Source organism: Gavia stellata, chromosome 21 (genome assembly GCF_030936135.1).
Source record: "Gavia stellata isolate bGavSte3 chromosome 21, bGavSte3.hap2, whole genome shotgun sequence".
In the NCBI taxonomy this organism is placed as follows: domain Eukaryota; kingdom Metazoa; phylum Chordata; class Aves; order Gaviiformes; family Gaviidae; genus Gavia; species Gavia stellata.
Window position 1 is genome coordinate 13,507,946 of NC_082614.1, and position 16,401 is coordinate 13,524,346.

The 16,401-nt window shown below is 41.6% G+C and overlaps 1 protein-coding gene across 1 annotated transcript; it reads left to right on the top strand.

Annotated features, from left to right (window-relative positions):
* Nucleotides 1–579: 579 nt before the first annotated feature.
* Nucleotides 580–16,157, top strand: P2RX7 (purinergic receptor P2X 7). The gene is given in 14 exon segments (XM_059827922.1): nt 580–698; nt 2,296–2,440; nt 3,172–3,243; nt 4,094–4,166; nt 5,121–5,217; nt 8,318–8,396; nt 8,973–9,098; nt 10,051–10,175; nt 13,547–13,640; nt 14,108–14,173; nt 14,270–14,383; nt 14,999–15,094; nt 15,507–15,648; nt 15,754–16,157. Coding segments are annotated over 14 exon segments (1,752 nt in total).
* Nucleotides 16,158–16,401: the final 244 nt, after the last annotated feature.

The following is a 16,401-nucleotide window of genomic DNA, read 5'->3' on the forward strand; positions in this document are numbered from 1 at the left end:
AGGATGGTGCCCCATGCAATGATGTGAGGTAAGAAGCTGGAGAGCTCTGTGGCCACTGATGACCCAAAAGCTTGCTTTACCATTGCCCTGCGCCTTGCATGGCCATTGCCACCCCTGCGAAGTGGGTGTTGCATTCATCTGCCCAGTCCAGAAGTGTATTACACCTTTGTGCTGGTGTGAAGTGTTGGGTGCTGGAGAGTCAGGCCCAGAAGGAGGTCAATGTGACGCTCGCTTCCATCCATTTAGCCTCATCTCTACAGTGATCCCAGTGTTACTTCAGACTGGGAAAGTCTGGTAGTACTGAGGAGAGATGGTGCCATCAACAGAAGGTGACAAGAACAAGGTGCTGAGCAATCAGCTCTGGAGCTCCAGGGTGAAATTTGGTGCTTTTTCTCTGAAAAAGCCGCAGGATGTGGCTCTTCAGGCAGTTCTTGATTCTCTCAACCACCGTACCATTCTCATACCAGTTTCTGACTGTGCCTTTACGTGGGATGGCCTGGGAAGGATGCAGGGGTGTAAGAAGACAGCACAAGGCAGCTGCCATTTTCAAAAGCCAGTTCCTCAAAGGAAGTGCTAGCAATGGCTGGCTGGCTGGAGTGCCTGACTCGGTATGAGTCTCCGAAATACATACGTGTTCAGAGTGTTGCGTACGGATCTATGAAAAGTTTCTGTGACATAATTGTTGCTTTGCTTATTTGGTAAGTGTGTGGTGGTGGGATGCTGTGTTGTACGTGAGCAAATGTTTCTTGTATTGGAGGTCGTCTGGTTACAACTTGGGTTTCAGCACTTTGAGTTTTGTGGCAGCAAACAAGATCATTGATCTGGTGTTAGGCCATTCTTGGAAGATGGATGTGTTTGTGGGAACTTTGTGGTGGGAGTGTGGCATAGGACGTTATCTAACAAGGTGGGGTTGCTTGGACAGAGTTAACTAAGCTTCCTCTAAAAAACACTTGCCATGCTGTCTGGTTTTGTTTCTTGTCTGGTTTTGTTTCTTGTCTGAAAAATCGAAAATAACTTCACCGAATAATCTCAGATTTACACCAGTGTTTCTGAGATTAGAGTCTGCTCTGTAGAGTCTCCTATTCAGGGTCAGATTAAATGGCGAGTCAGCCCTTGCAGCAGATTTCAAGAACAATAAGATGTTTTAGGAATATGCAAGAACTGATTGCCTCTAAAGGGCAGATTTTCCTCTCTGCTGCCAAACTAGGACTGTTCTCAGTGATAAGTGTTTGTGGAACAAAGTCTGCCGAAGTTCATAAAGTTGGTTTCATTCTCATGGGAGGGCAGCAAGCCAGGACATTGAGCACACTGATCCCAATCTCACAAAGAATCAAATCTGCAGGAAATTCAAGTTGCCTTACTAAGGTACTATACCCACCTACTGCTGCTCAGAGCTGGGTTCCCACTGCCAGTTTCCAACAACATGGTTATCCCAAAGCACTGTTCTCCAGAATGAAAAGGCTGAAATGCTATTATAATAGACGATATAAATAAAGGAACATTGATCAGGTGCTTTGTATTTCTGTTCTTCAGATACTATTTTATCCCCCCCAGAACAGTCTGTTGTTAAGCTGAAATGTTGCTAGCTCTTGTGGCTTGTTTTTCAAAGCAAACCCTTTATATCACTTTCATGTAGTGCGGAAAGTATCTTCTGAATGTACAATAGTTTTTCAAAGTTGACGGTGCTTTTATGAGTTAGATGAGCTAGGTGACTTTCCTGTCAGCTTAAAAACAGAGGCATCCTTCCTCCTTTTATTAACACATTCAATTCATGAGAAAGTAAAAACATTAGGGCAAGGTTTTTGAAGCAGTCAGCATGAGGCACAAAAATAGTCACTCTGGAAAGTTAAGGACTAAGTATTTTAAGCTCTCAAAAAAAAAAGAAACACTTAGAGAGGACACTACCATTTGTGACTGACAGAGAAAGTCAAAGTCTAGGTATGCAGCAACGCAGCATGGGTGAAAGTTTTTGGATATCAAGCCCTGTTGCAGTTAATTGGTGTTTCACAAATGGCATCTGAAGGGCCAGGATGTCACCTCATGCTGTCTATATAATTTAGGATGGAAAAATAGAAATTCTCTTCTTGCATATACCAGTTCATTTCTGACAAAGCCAAAAGTTGTGAAAGTAAACCAAGGCAGACTTTGGTCCAGCAATGCATGCGTTTCACACAAAAAGGCTCTCGATTACTTGAAAATGTCCATCTGACTTTTATCTTGCAGTGCATTTTGTCCAAGAATGATACAAAGAAGCTGACCCATTTTATTCTTATGGGCTAATTTGTCCTTTCTGTTTTATCTGGCCGGTTATATAGTCATCAGTAACAAATTCTATCAGAAGAAGGATGAAGTTAACAGCTCAGTTCGCACTAGTGTGAAGGGAGTGGCTTACGCAAACGACAGGATCTGGGATACAGCAGAATACGCTATGTCAATGCAGGCAAGTCTTAATTTAATGTCACAGAATTGCAGAATCACAGAATCATTAAGGTTAGAAAAGACCTGTAAGATCATCAAGCATTGGAACAGGCTGCCCAGGGAAGTGGTGGAGTCACCATCACTGGAGGTGTTCAAGGAATGTGTGGATGAGGCATTGTGGGACATGGTTTAATGGGCATGATGGTGTTAGTTGATGGTTGGACTTGATGATCTTACAGGTCATTTCCAACCGTAGTGATTCTGTGATCTGGTTGCTTTCCTGACATGTCTCTATCCTACCATTCAGTATGATTACAGCAATGTTTAAAGCCAAATCTTCCTCCCTTAATATAAGGAAAAAAAATTATCCTCTTTTATGAGATTTCTGTGGTGCTTTTTGTTATGCAATTTTTACATAATCAATTTAGTATTTTGGTAATAGCAAACCTAGGAAGGGACTCATTCCACTATATCTGTACTAAACACAGTAGTGTTACTATGAATTAATGCTAGTGTATCTTTCTCAGTTGTAATGCCAGTTTAAAGAAAAATCAGTGCCACCTTGCCTCTCGCTGCTCATTCCTGCCCTGATGATGTCTTTTCCTCTTTGAGCTGGGTAGAATCTGAAGGTCTGTCAGGGGGAGGTAGAGCAGGAACAGCCTTGTAGTCCTTCCAGGTGATGTTCTGGAATGTCTGAGGTCTGAATCAAGTATGTGATATTTCAGTCAGATTCATATTCTTTCCTCCATGTAGGCGGTAAACTCTCTTTTCATCATGACCAACATCATTAAGACAGAGAATCAGCTTGAGTGGAGGTGCCCTGAGGTAAATATGTTTTGTGATTTATACTTAGGATGTATCGAATGCATGTTGATGTAAAAGAGTGGACTGTCCTTGGAGCCGTCCGGTACAAGCAAATACTGTTGCTCTTTATGTTTGTATCTCAGCAGATAACATGCAAGATCTAGTTTAATCGCTCCTTTCTTTCTCAGGGAATCAGCTGGCAGTTGTGACTTTGCCTTGCACCAATGACCTTGCAGCCAAACCTATCTGCATCACTTTCAGGAGGTAATGACATTCAGGCCAGTGATTGCTGTCCAGCTTCTCTGGCATTGCTGCAGGTTGAGGAAAACCTGAAGGAATGGTGGAGCTACAGAATTGCTATCAGCTTCTCTGCTAATATGGTGCTCTTACTATTACTGTTGCTGATTCCTACATGTCCCCTTCCTTCCTTTCTGTAGGTCAGACCTGGTTGTCAGCTGCAGCTCTCCTCTTCATTTGGCTGGTCTAGAAGTGGGACCTTGCAGAGTAGTTCATGAATACAAGTTGATTTTCACTGGCAGAAGTATATGGGACTGTTAGTAAACAAAGGATTAATAGTTCTGTATTAAATTTATTGTGTTTAATAGTATAGGAGAGAGTGTGAAAAACAGGAAAAGAGATAAATAATAAAGACAAATGTTATTGTAAGCAAGGAAAGAGCTTTTTTTCTGGTTTTGCAGGTAGCTGAGCCTTTATCTCTTATAAGCCAAATAATTACTAAGGGTTATACCTGCTCTGCATTGTTATTTTCTCTTATTATTTGATATTTTTCCATTGAAGCTGAGTAAGACTTTTTACATAGGTGTGGAGAGGGAGATATTTATATTGCTCATTTATGTAATTTTTTTTCCAGTAACCCTTCGCCAAAGCTATCTGCTCTTCAGACAAGTCCTGTGAAAAAGGGAGTGTAGATATCCACAGTCATGGTACGTAAACAGCATTTTCAGACTGAAATATTTTTTTGCGGGTACTATCTTTTATTGCATTATTGACCAGTGCAGCATGTGCAAGATCCAACTTGGAGAATTGCAGTAGAACAGTACAACATCCTAAGAGATATCTACGAACATATTTTCAAACCCACAAAACTGAGTTCTTATCACCTTGTGTGTGCCCTTACTAAAAGGAGAAACAGTGAGAGGGAGCAGAGGAAGGGGAGATGTGAAGAAGAGTACAGGCTGATGTGAGTGAGGGCCAGTCTCACAGTCACTCTCACTGAAATCCATGGCTTAGCAAATGGAGTGACTGCAGGATCTGTTTGAAGAGTCTGTAACACCCCTATGATGGTTAGGTAGTTCTCAGAATAAGTCAGGGGACTTGTGTCTTTTATTTGGGACCAGTTGTCCGGAAGGCATCATACTGCTTTCATCAACTATGTGAGTTCTTTGTAGTGCTGAGATTCCCTGAATTTGGGCTGCTGGCTGGATTATCACTTTCCCTGGTAAAGACCAAACGCTCACAGAAAATGCTGACTTTCCAGGAGTGCAGAAAGAATTAAGGTTTTCTGCCTACCTTCATATTGTTGTTTAATTTGTTCATGTTGTTGAATTAAACTTCTGACTGAAACAGTTGGTTTCTCAATTTATCCCAAGACTCGGATATGTAACTTCATATAAAATTGTGACGGAAATTACTTCACCCTCAGCCCAAACAATGACAAACACTGTTGACTCAAGCAAATGGCTAAATAAGGATTGATGTGTGGCAGGACCATGGTTTGGGTAGTTCTTCCTACAGCTTCCTCCCATAGAAGGCTGCAACAATCTGAAATGTCAAGCTCCCTATCTTACATTTGAGGAGGAATCCACTGACATGTTGAAACTGTCTCTAATTGTCAAAAAACTCTTGTCTTTGCTGATTAAGAGCTTGTTTCTCTACAGGAATTCAACCAGGAAGATGTGTGAATTATAATGCAACAGTTAAAACCTGTGAGATCAGAGCATGGTGCCCTGTGGAATCCAAGGAAGACCCCCCTGAGTAAGTGAAAGAGATATCTGCACTTAATTTTATGTCAAAAGAAGGATTTACTTTGACAAAGTCGTGAAATTTTAGGATAATCCCTTTGCTTAGGCACATATAGATCTCATGTATGTAAAACAGCTATTTCCTTCATAGCCATACTGTTAACACTGATTATAATAGCTGAATAACTTACTTCTAACAATCTGTCCTGCTGTACGATTCTGCAGTGAAGTCATAGCCTCCAGTTTGTATCATTGCGCAGCTGCCATAGAAACAGTTTTAGATGTCACAGGCTCATCTTGAATTCACTAGAGGCATTTGGCTCATTAATTCAAATGTCAAGGAAAATGCATCAATGTAAGATAGGTTTAATCAGGGACAGAAATAAAAAGTTTCCTAACTTGGGGTTTTCTTCTGCAAGGCTTAAGGCTCTATCATGTAGAAGTTCTTTGTGGGTTCATTTATCACAGTGAGGTTGCTTCCACCTTCCAGAACAGTAGAGGTAGATTGGTTGTCTGTACATTGTGCTGCAAGCTAGTGTTTGGGGATCCTCCTCAGACTGAAGAACGGTCTTTCCATCCTCTCTAGGTAGATGATGAAAACCTCAATGCTGGCAATCTGTAACAGTGAGCTGAAGAAAACTCTAGGAAAAAGACTCCATGGAACAATGCTGCTGTGACCTAGAGAGTAGGATGGAGGGCCCTCATAGCCGTCTTTTTTTGTAACACCATGAATGTACAGTGTTTCCAGACGAAAATGTTCTATTTCTATTCTGTATCAGCCAAAGCATGAAAAAAATTTATAAAATATTTTATTTCAACTGAAATGATGGAGATTACACTCTAAGAGAGCAAATTATAATCAATTTTAGCTCCTCTCAACTAGCTTTGAAATATATGTGTAAGAAACTAGGTCAATTATCATTTTTATTAACTTATTGCTTTTAAAAGATACAAGTGTGATTCTGTGTATATAACCCGTCTTTTCCCTAATTTGGTGTTTTCTGCAGAGACTGAGTGGTTTTTCCACTGCCAGTTCCCCTCCAGAGTCCACAATGCCTCCTACAGCTCCTTCTGCTGAGTTTTTTTCAGCTCTTTAAAGGGATTTCCATTCCCTTCTCCTGTGGACAGAGCTGTGATCTGAAAAAGGCTTTGTCCAACAACAGGAAGGCTGTAATTGTTCATACAGTATCCGGGAAAGATATGCATGAGCTTCCTGAGTTAATGAAATCCTAGGGGTTTTTTATAAAGTTTCAGTGACTGCCAGTCATTTTTAAATGTCACACTGCGTAGGCTCACTGCTGCATTACGGAGGGAATTTTGCTTTTAATTACATCGCACAGTTGACACATTCTGTCTTGTTTCCTAACCTTCCTCTAAAGTGCCAGTAGTTGGTCACTACCAGGGACCAAAAATAATGGATGAGACGTTTGATCCAAACCTCTGATGTATAAAGTTCCTTCACAAGTCCCATTGGCAAGGAAAAAATGAGGAATCACTAAAAAGCAAAGCTGAGTGTTTATTTTCTACGAAAACGGTACATAAGACCAAGGTCAGAGCCCAGGAAGCTTTGCCATCTGGTTGAGATACTGAGGTAGCAATGTTGGGCTTTGGTTACACCCATGATTGTCTTTATTGTCCAAATTCCTTTGAAAGGTAAGTTTCATGAACTATACAGGAGGCCTCCTTTTCCTTCCCGTTAGTTATGGCAGGAGCTGAACAAAGCCATTGCATGTTGGCAAGAAGATTCTTTTGATTGTTCCTTTCTGCCTGAGGCAGGGCACAGTTAGATTAGCTGGCTGAAGGACAGGTGTTTACAACACCTTTTTCAGAAAAGCTTTGGATCAGATTCCAGATGCTTCCCAGTGGATGAATTATGGACAGTTTCACATTATATAGGTTCATTCATTTTTAGTTCTTTAAAAATTAACATACATTATTAATATTTTGACTATTATGCACTGAAACTCATCAGTGACTTTTGTGCCCAGGTAGCATCCACGAATGTTAATTTGGTTTGCAATCAAGTCATTTGTTGACTTGGTTTAGAAGACGCTCATGAGAAGTCCCTCATGGAAGCTGCATGTCATCCAGCTAATGTGCTTCTTGTTGTCACAGATCTCTGATGCAGAGGCATTGCTCAAAATACAATTATAGGAAAAACATTCCCTGCTTAGAAGCACTGTCCTTTATGTGGATGACTGCTTTGAAGACTGGGTTTCCCCCTTGGAATGGCTGTCTTGGTGGAAATTAAGATATTCCTGGCTCATTCTTAAAATGGAACAATGCCAATAGTCCAGTTTAGCATAGTCCCTATGCCAGACAAACAATGCTAAAAATTATATCTCTTACTTTCCTATAGCCCTGGCACATCCTGAGTGTAGCAGAGGTTGTCTCACACAGTCTAGGCCAAGGTTACCCAGCTGGCAACTTGTAGGAAAATTCCTTCTTTCCTGCGACATTAGCTTCAGAGAAATCACTCTTTTGAGGATGGTTCAGACTGGCAGTCTGCTTTCCATTGTCTTTGCATTCCACCTACATATTTAGTGACACAAACTACTGTGACACAAACCACTGCAGGAGAGGTCCTCAAACTGGTATTTGCTGGGAGGGCAGGACAACCTTTGGTAATGTGATTGACACCTGACTTCCAGAGACATCCTCTAGGATTAAGCGCATGGCTCATTCTTACACTCTTCCTAGCTGTGCAGCTCTGGTGTAAATGGCCACCTGTCTGTGCGGACCAGCAATGAGACTGCCAATTCATTGTGCAGAAATCATCAGCTGTCAAATGGTGTAATATTTTACTACTATTCTATAGCAAGATTTATATGAGGAGTCTCCTGAGATCATGTTTCAGCTGCATGTAGAGACTCCAGTTAGGCTTGGCCCACACAAACAAGTGCAATAGAGAGAGAACAGTTTATACCTTAAACTAAGAAAACCGCCTATATCTTTCTTGATGCCCTGAGCCACCCAACTCCCTGCATTTCAATCTGTTATTCTTAGCAACATATTCCTCCTACTGAGAGCTTTCCAGGTAATAGTAAAGTAGCATAACATTAACTGATGTATTTAAGCAAAAGAAGTTAGTCAATTTGATGTTTCTTTTTTAGGCCTGCTGTTCTGAGGAGTTCTGAAGACTTCACTGTGTTCATAAAGAACAACATTCACTTCCCAAAATTTGATTACACCATGTAAGTGCAAACATTCCTCAATGCTTTCTGAAAAGTGAGTAGTTGTGCTTTGAAAAAAAAAATTGTATAAATTGGCACCTTCTTTACTGAAAAAGGCTATGCATTCAGGCCTGTATCTGCCAGAGTGACAAATATCAGCTTCTATAATTCTTTAGCCCTATTAATCCCCCAGGAACCAAGATAAATAAGGAGAGCCTGGAAACAGAGTCTCCCAGCATAACTCTTTCTCTCACGCACTGGACAACAGAATTGTTCACTCTGATACACTTGTTTATGTTAGGGTAAAATCACTGAAATATAGCACAACACATGTGCGATTCAAATTATAAGGTGAAAGTGTTTAGTTTATACAGGTAAAATTTTGCTGGTGATAATATCCAAAGAGTAGAGAATATATCTTGATTCCCAGATCCCAGTTAGGGATATATAGATCTGGTACCTACAAAATCAAAAGCTCATCTACTTGCAAACCAAGCACGTTTAACAGAGGTTCTAGTAAGTGTGAAGTCCCTTACCTGTATCTGTAGCTGCTCCAGCTTGTTTTTAAATATAAACAATTGTGTATGTTCTTCACACACTAAATATTCCACCAAATTTAAATACTACCTGCACACACAACAAGATAACTTCCCCGCTCTGTCCAATTTTTCGTCTGGGAGATATCCTTCAGGAAGCAAACCAGATTTTTTCTGAGCTGGCAGTAAAGATCTGTGATATCACTTTTTTTTTCATGCTCAGTGTTAAAACATTTTCTTGATTCTCTTCCTGCATGTTTTGCTGTCTGCCATATAATGGAATGGTTCTAGGTTTAGAAACTGATTGTGTGAGAAGGAAAGTAACCCCAACTTTCAAGAATTACATGTGCTTAACATCTCACAGGATGGGACCCATGTTGACAGAGTTGGTATTATTTTATTAGTATTGTAGCACGTAGAGGCCCTTTTACAAAGCACAGTGCATTTAAATAGGTCTTATACAAGGCTGTCACTCGTGGTCATCTTTTGATTCTACTCAAGCAGATCCTAAATCATGTTGCTGGGGGAATAATCCAAAAGTCAGACTGGCACAAATGGCAGCTTATATTCGGAGTCAAAAAGCACTGATTTTTGCCATTACATTTTCACTCTGTTCTTTAGGGTATTGAGCCAAATGCCCTTAACACAGTATCCAGCCATACCTCTAGAAAGTCAGTATTAACAGATGGGTAGAATAGAAGTAGAGACAAAGTGTCCTGCCCAGAGTCATCAACTGAGCCACATTTATTGATTCTCAGCGTGGCACAGTGCATTCGAGATGAAACATTTGGACTGGGTGCCTACAAAACTTAGGCTTGCACTCAGGCTTTTGGTTTGAGCCTCTATCTAGTTTAAAGCAATGAAAGGACCATCACAATGTATCAGTTACATCCACACACTTGTGCTGCTAAGATGAATAGACAGGACAGGCCTGAATTAATAGTAGCTTCTAGCTAATGTAACTAAGTCACTTCAGTAGAAGACTGCTTGATTGGCAAATGTTGCTTGTGAGTTAATGTGTCTATAGAGATGTGTCCCTGCCAATGGCATCCCTCAAGTCTCTGCTGACTTTAACAGCAGTTTAGCACAGGCAGCAATCACAGCGCTAGTCCCTAAGCTTACTGTGTCTGTTTCTAGGGAGGAGTCATTGCCATTGAGATTAACTAGGGCTGTAACTTGGACAGCTGGTTTTACAGCTGCAGTCCAAAGTATGTTTTCCACCACCTTGATGGGAAAAAAATAAAGCCTGGATTCCACTTCAGGTAAAAAATGTTATATGAAGCAAGTAGCATGTTTTCTGAGTTGAAGCAAAGACATGATGAGGTGTGGGGAATGATGACTTGGAATGATGTTTGACTCTCCTTCTTCATTCTTGTAGTCATGTCCTCAACCTGCAGTTACTGCAGTTGTATAGATGTACCATGATGGTCATCTTCCAAATGAGCATGCTTGTATTGCAGGAGATTTTATTTCTGTGTTGAAAGGCCTAGAAATTTCCAGCATGTTTTCTGGGAGCTAATACAGAGAATAGTTTGGGCAGATTCCACCGTATGGCAATTGAGGCTTGAAACTACCTAAACTTGTGAGTTTCCCAAGGCAATTAACAGAAATAAAATAACCAAATGTTTTTCTTCCATCTGGGTAACCCCACAGCTGACTGAATCAAGATTTATTCAAAAGCAAATTAGAGCTTTTGGTTCTGTGTGCATATAGCAAATTTATGAGAAGTTTTGACAAAAAATCTTGATGTGACTCCAGTTCTAAATAGTTACACAGAGCATTTATCAAATGCTTATCAGCATGTTTAAAACTAAAGTTGTCCCTCAGATCTAGGTCAAAACTCATGTGTAACAACACTCTCTTTTTGACTCACGGCATGATTATTATTACATTATGGATTTTCATACATTTGTGATGCTAACATGAGTGCCATAACTGTCTAGGAGCTGCCAGCGTATTCCAAAGCTGCATTGTGCTGGAGCTGTGCAAACAAAGAACAAATAGGTGTTCCCTCTACCTGGCAACCACAGACAGGAGGTGGGGAAGATCACAAGGGAAAAGCAAGACAGTGCTGTGAGGCTGAGGACAGCAACCTTTCTGTTGAATATATTTTTGTAGGCAAAACAGTTTCCGAGAAGGCTTTTGGAAGAAGACAATGGAGTAGTTTTGAGGATGTTTAGTGTCAGATTAACAGCGACAGTCAAAATGCCAAGAATGGGGTTGCCCAAAATTTGTTATCTTTTAAGCATCAAAATACCAGTCTGTAGCGAGATTATTTTGCTACAGCTCAGCTGAAATCTCTGCTGCAGGGAGTGAGCCTGGTCTGAGAACATAGGCTGCTGGGAGAGCGTGCATGATGCCAGACCACATCCTGGTGGCCTGACTCCGTATCTGTTAATCAAGGGGTTTATTGGCAAAGAAATGTCATCCTCTGATGTCTCCAAAATTAAAAAAGAGGAGTAGAATAGTTCAGTCCAGCAATTTAAAAAGCAAAGACAGTGAAAGTTGAAGAGCAGTGAATAGACTGAGCATAATACTATTTAAAACAAGCATGGATGTTTTGGCGAAGAACATGCACAAACCCTGCCACACTGTTGAGCTAGTACATGCCAACTTGTATAAACAGAGCTGCTGATTTCAGTAAAACTACCCAAGTGAGTAAGGGGGGGGCAGAGCTAGAAATGATCCTACAATTAATACATTTCAAGAAAACTTTTTTTGACATCAGTGACATGTCATAAGAATGTAAAATATTATCATATCAGAGGTCCATCCAGCCCAGTGTCCTAAAGCTAACAAAGATGAATAGCAGGAGAAAATTTTGGAAAAGAGCGTTAAGAAACAGGGCATGTATAGAATGCTGCTTCCCCAGCAGTCTAGCTGTCCTAGAAGTCAGGAAAGCTACTTTGGGCAGCTTATAACCTCTGTCTGCATGGAGCCCTATTGATTTCACCTCAGTTCCAAAGGGAGTTTTGTGATAGACTTAAATGGAAACAGGCTTTAGCCTTCCAAAAGAAAAGAACTACTTGAGGTGCAAGGGAGCAAAGCTTCAGCCAGTGATCAAGAAAGCTCTTAACAGGTCAGCTCTGAGCACAAAGCTGTTACAGAGGAGAAGGCTTCTATGCCATCAAGAGCAGCTTTGAAATAACCTCTACCCTGAGGGCTAGAGAAAACCTCTGATCCTGGAAAGAGTTAGGAAAACTTTCAAATAAAACCTAACTGACCTGCAGGCTTCAGAGGCTAAGAGCTGGCCATTAAAACATGTCTTGGCCACAGGCTGTGGAATCCTTCAGCACAGGAAAAAGGGCATTTCATGTCTGTGCAAGCAAGGAAAAGCAGAACACATCACAATGTGTTTTTCTGAGTGACTCACTGCCTTCAGAGAATACAAATCAGATTGCGGTGAATGGGAAGCAAATGATCGCATGATCTAGGGAACTCTGATTAAAAGCACTCTGAAAGTCTGTCAAACTTAGCTTGCAGTAGGATGTGCAGGAGAGAGTGGAATCAAGTAAAAGCTTGCTATGGGCTGGTTTGTTAGCATCAAGATGGCAAAGAAAGAAAAGGAGGAAAATGTATTTTTCTTTAGATGTCTCTATCATCTGAATGAGTACCTGGAGATGCTAGAAAGCAGAGGGCTGATGGCATTTACACCAGACATATCCTCTTAAACAGTTTACTCTTTCGGTACTTGAACAGGCAACCAACTATAAAACAAATTCTGATTAGCAGTGACAGAGTGATCTGTGGGTATCTGCTGCCCCTGGAACTGACCTTCTGTCCCTTCGACCAAGCAAATTCCATTCTAATTATTTATCTAAATGAAGGAGAACAGGACTTAGAGGTCACTCAAGTAAACCAGTCAAGAACAACAGAGCACTTGAAGTCCTGACAGCATGTCTGAGGCAGAAGACATATGGGTGTTGCTATCAGAGGTTGGATATTAGTACCATTGTGTGTTTTAGTATGTCTTTCAGTTTAATGTAATAATTTTGTCTGTACTGCCAGCTTTTCATTGTCAGATTTAAAAAGATCTCTTTGTTCCATGCTCTGTGACTGCTTATTGATCCATAAGCTGATGTGAGCTGTGCATCAGGAGGGTCATGTTCTTGATAGAATAAGAAACTGGAAGTTAATAAAGGCTCACATGATTCTTGCCACTCTCTACTGATCGAAGAATGAAAAAGGGCTGATACCCGGCATGCTGAAGTGTGCTCAGGAGTTCAGAGCTGGTGTTGGATAACACGATATTAAAGCCTCCAGAGCATGGGCACTCTTGTCATTGCCAGCAACTCACATATCCTTGCTGAGGTTTTCTGTCTGCTTTACCTGTGATTGAACTTCTTTCTGCAACTTCAGGTTCCAATTTGAGTTGAGACAGCAGAACACTCATTGGACATTAGTTGGATTTTTAATTTGTCTAAATCTCTCTATATATATTAATTTAGTTTAGACTGCCAGGTCAGATGCTGGGGAAAATACTGTTCATCAAGCTGGTCTCAGCACCTTCATTTCAGAAGGCTGAAAGGGCTGGAGGGAGGGAGAAGAAACAACGCCTCTTTTTGCGTTCTGCAAACTCACGGCATTATAGCTCCCAGGGAAGCTGCACAGATCTTCATTTACTCTTTTGCAGATATGCAAGGTACTACAAGCCACTACATGGGAAGCAGCAGAGAACCCTTTCCAAAGTCTATGGAATACGGTTTGATGTCCTTGTCTTCGGCACAGTAAATGCAATTCTTTTTCCTTGTGGAGGGAGAAGAAAGCTTGCTATTTTCTTAGCCCCACTTCTGCCATATACCCCTCTCCTCTCTCCTGTCCATCATTCTGGGATGGAAGTCATGTCGGATGAGTAGATCTAAACTGAACTGAGCAGCATAGGAGAGCAAAGCTGAGGATGAAATGGCAGGGCTGGAAAAGAAGCAGGATTGTTGGTTTAAGACTGAGACAATAACAGGTGTGTATCATCATGACATGATGTTATCATCATGAACCCCGATTGTCACCACTGTTTCCCTCTCAAGTTGCTTATTCTCCCCTGCAAAGTGTCTGAGATGGTCTGTGAAATTTTGGGATTGATTGAATTGTAAAGAGACAAAGATACATTGTGAAGAGACAAAAAGACAAAAGCCATCAAGTTGAATGAATGGTAACAGATCTTGCCTCCCAGTTATTCCTTTCTGCTTTCTTTAAGGGTGGAAAATTTAACGTCATTGAACTCATTAAAAATGTAGGGTCCATGATGTCCTTTTTTGGTTGGGTGAGAGACTTACTTTTTTTGTTAATAAAACCAGTTCTGGAGATACAGTTGCAATAAGAAAGTGGAATCACTACTTGCTTTTTTTACCGTGTGCAGGCTGTGAGTGCCATTGAAGTTGTTATTTGTCTATGTAATTGCTCCGGCTGCAGCAAATCATTCTACAAAATTTACAAGAGGAGAAAGTATGAGACTATTCTGAATCCAACACAGGTAAAAAATGTAAATTGATGCTCTATGGATACAAAAATGCAGCTGATCCAGGAAGCTTTCATGGCGCTGTGCACAGCATGCACTGCGTGAGTGCAGTGGGCTCTACACACAACTTTGGCACGGCAGACTCACACTGTCTCTATCAGGGAAACGTGAAGGGAATAGTGATCCTTCAAAACAGCAGAAGGGTGTCATGAAAGGGTTGTCCGTGAAGAGGGCATTGCTCAAAGCCTCTTCCCTGCCAACTTCAGTTGCCTCTTCCTCTTTTTCAAGACATTAATGGTTATTTCTCTGGGCTGCCTCTACTAATCCCCCAGGATTTTAGACATGTATTCTTAAAGAGTGAAGAGGAGACTACCTAAAGGCCCTGCACAACCACACTCCTACAGGTAGTTCCATACCATCTCTTCCTGTTCCCTCTGTCCCCGTAGCTCCCCATGTCCTTGCTGTCCCAGATACTGGAAATATGGGCCCTTGCAACACGCTGTTGCAGGGGATTGTTCCCGGAGTACAGACTGCAGAACCCATGCCCTGAGGTCAGGTCTATGCTGTGTTTGTCCCCAGTTCTCCAAGTCACTACTCCAGCTGACAATGCTCATTTCTTCTGCTGCACAGGTGATGTATGTGTCCTATGTTGATGAGCCACATGTTACCTGGATAAAGAAACCTCTGAAAACAAGCTTGCAGCATGCTGAAGGCAGCATTGTTGAGGTAAAGACAGACGCTTAACCTTTGGGATCCTCCCTTCAGAAGGGAGAATTAAGGAATGTCATTCCAAACTGATTTGGGATTCCGCCACCCTCCCATATTTCCAGATTAGATTCTGAGGGGTAAAACTAGATTCCTATTGTCCACTTCAAGTTTATAGGTCCTGTGACCAGAGGATGTATTTTCTAGAGTCAGCTAAAAAGTGCTGCTTTCCTGTGGTGAGTATGTGCCAGCGGGAGTGCGTTGGTGTTGAAACAACTTGCAAGGTGTTGATTCGATTTCACTAGGGTGGGCGTTGGCAACACAGAAAGACAATCCTCCTCCAGATCTGCTGATCTATCATCATTATCCCTATTGTGCTGTGTCAAATGAAAAACCCAATGGTGAGGATCACTGTTGTAAATTCTCTCTGCAGTTGGATGAAGCAGCAAATGCTGTTTTCTTTAATTTATGTTGGGAATTGTTGTTGCAAAGCCACCCTGTAAAATTCTGTGATGCTGGCAGCTGCCGCAGCAGCGAGTCCAACGAGAAACATGATAATGAAGAATCCAAGCTGATGCGCACCAGGGAGTCCAATGAGAACCCTGATGATGAAGAATCCAAGCCGATGCTCACCAGTGAGTCCAACGAGAACCACAATATTGAAGAATACAAGCTGGGGCAACCTCTCAGACAAGGGGCCTCTTCTCCAGTCTGCCAAAAGTGGTGCTTCTGTGGCAAATGCCAGCCAACCCAGAAGCCCCACGAGCAGCTCTGCTGCCGAAGGAAAAAAGGGCCGTGCATCACCACCTCCCATTGGTTTCAGCAGCTGGTGCTGTCCAGTCACACCCTGAAGAAAGCCCTTCTCTACAAAGACCCTTTTCTGGACTTGACGGATGGCAATATCAACAACCAGCTGCGTCACCTTGCTTATAAGCAATACATTCACTGGCGCTTTGGCTCTTTTGATCTGGAAGACAAAGCCATCATCCCAAGCTGCTGCAGGTGGAAAATTAGAGATACTTATCCCAAAGCAGTCAACAGCTATACTGGTTTTAGGATGGAATGGGGATGTAGCACAACTTGAGCTCACACTGTGACTCACCTTGGACATTTAACCTTTATTTTCTTTCACAGACCTTTTGAAAAAAAAGATAAGAAAGTGTGTGACTTCCCAAAATCTTCTGTAGTACAGCTGAATTCTTGTGTACTGTCTTTGGAGAGGCACAATTGCCTACTGTTTAGCATAGAGGAACAAATACCTTGAGCTAAAGTGCTTGCTTCTGCCTTTGCTTCATCCTGTGAGTCACCCCACGTGGTTTGGAAATGTA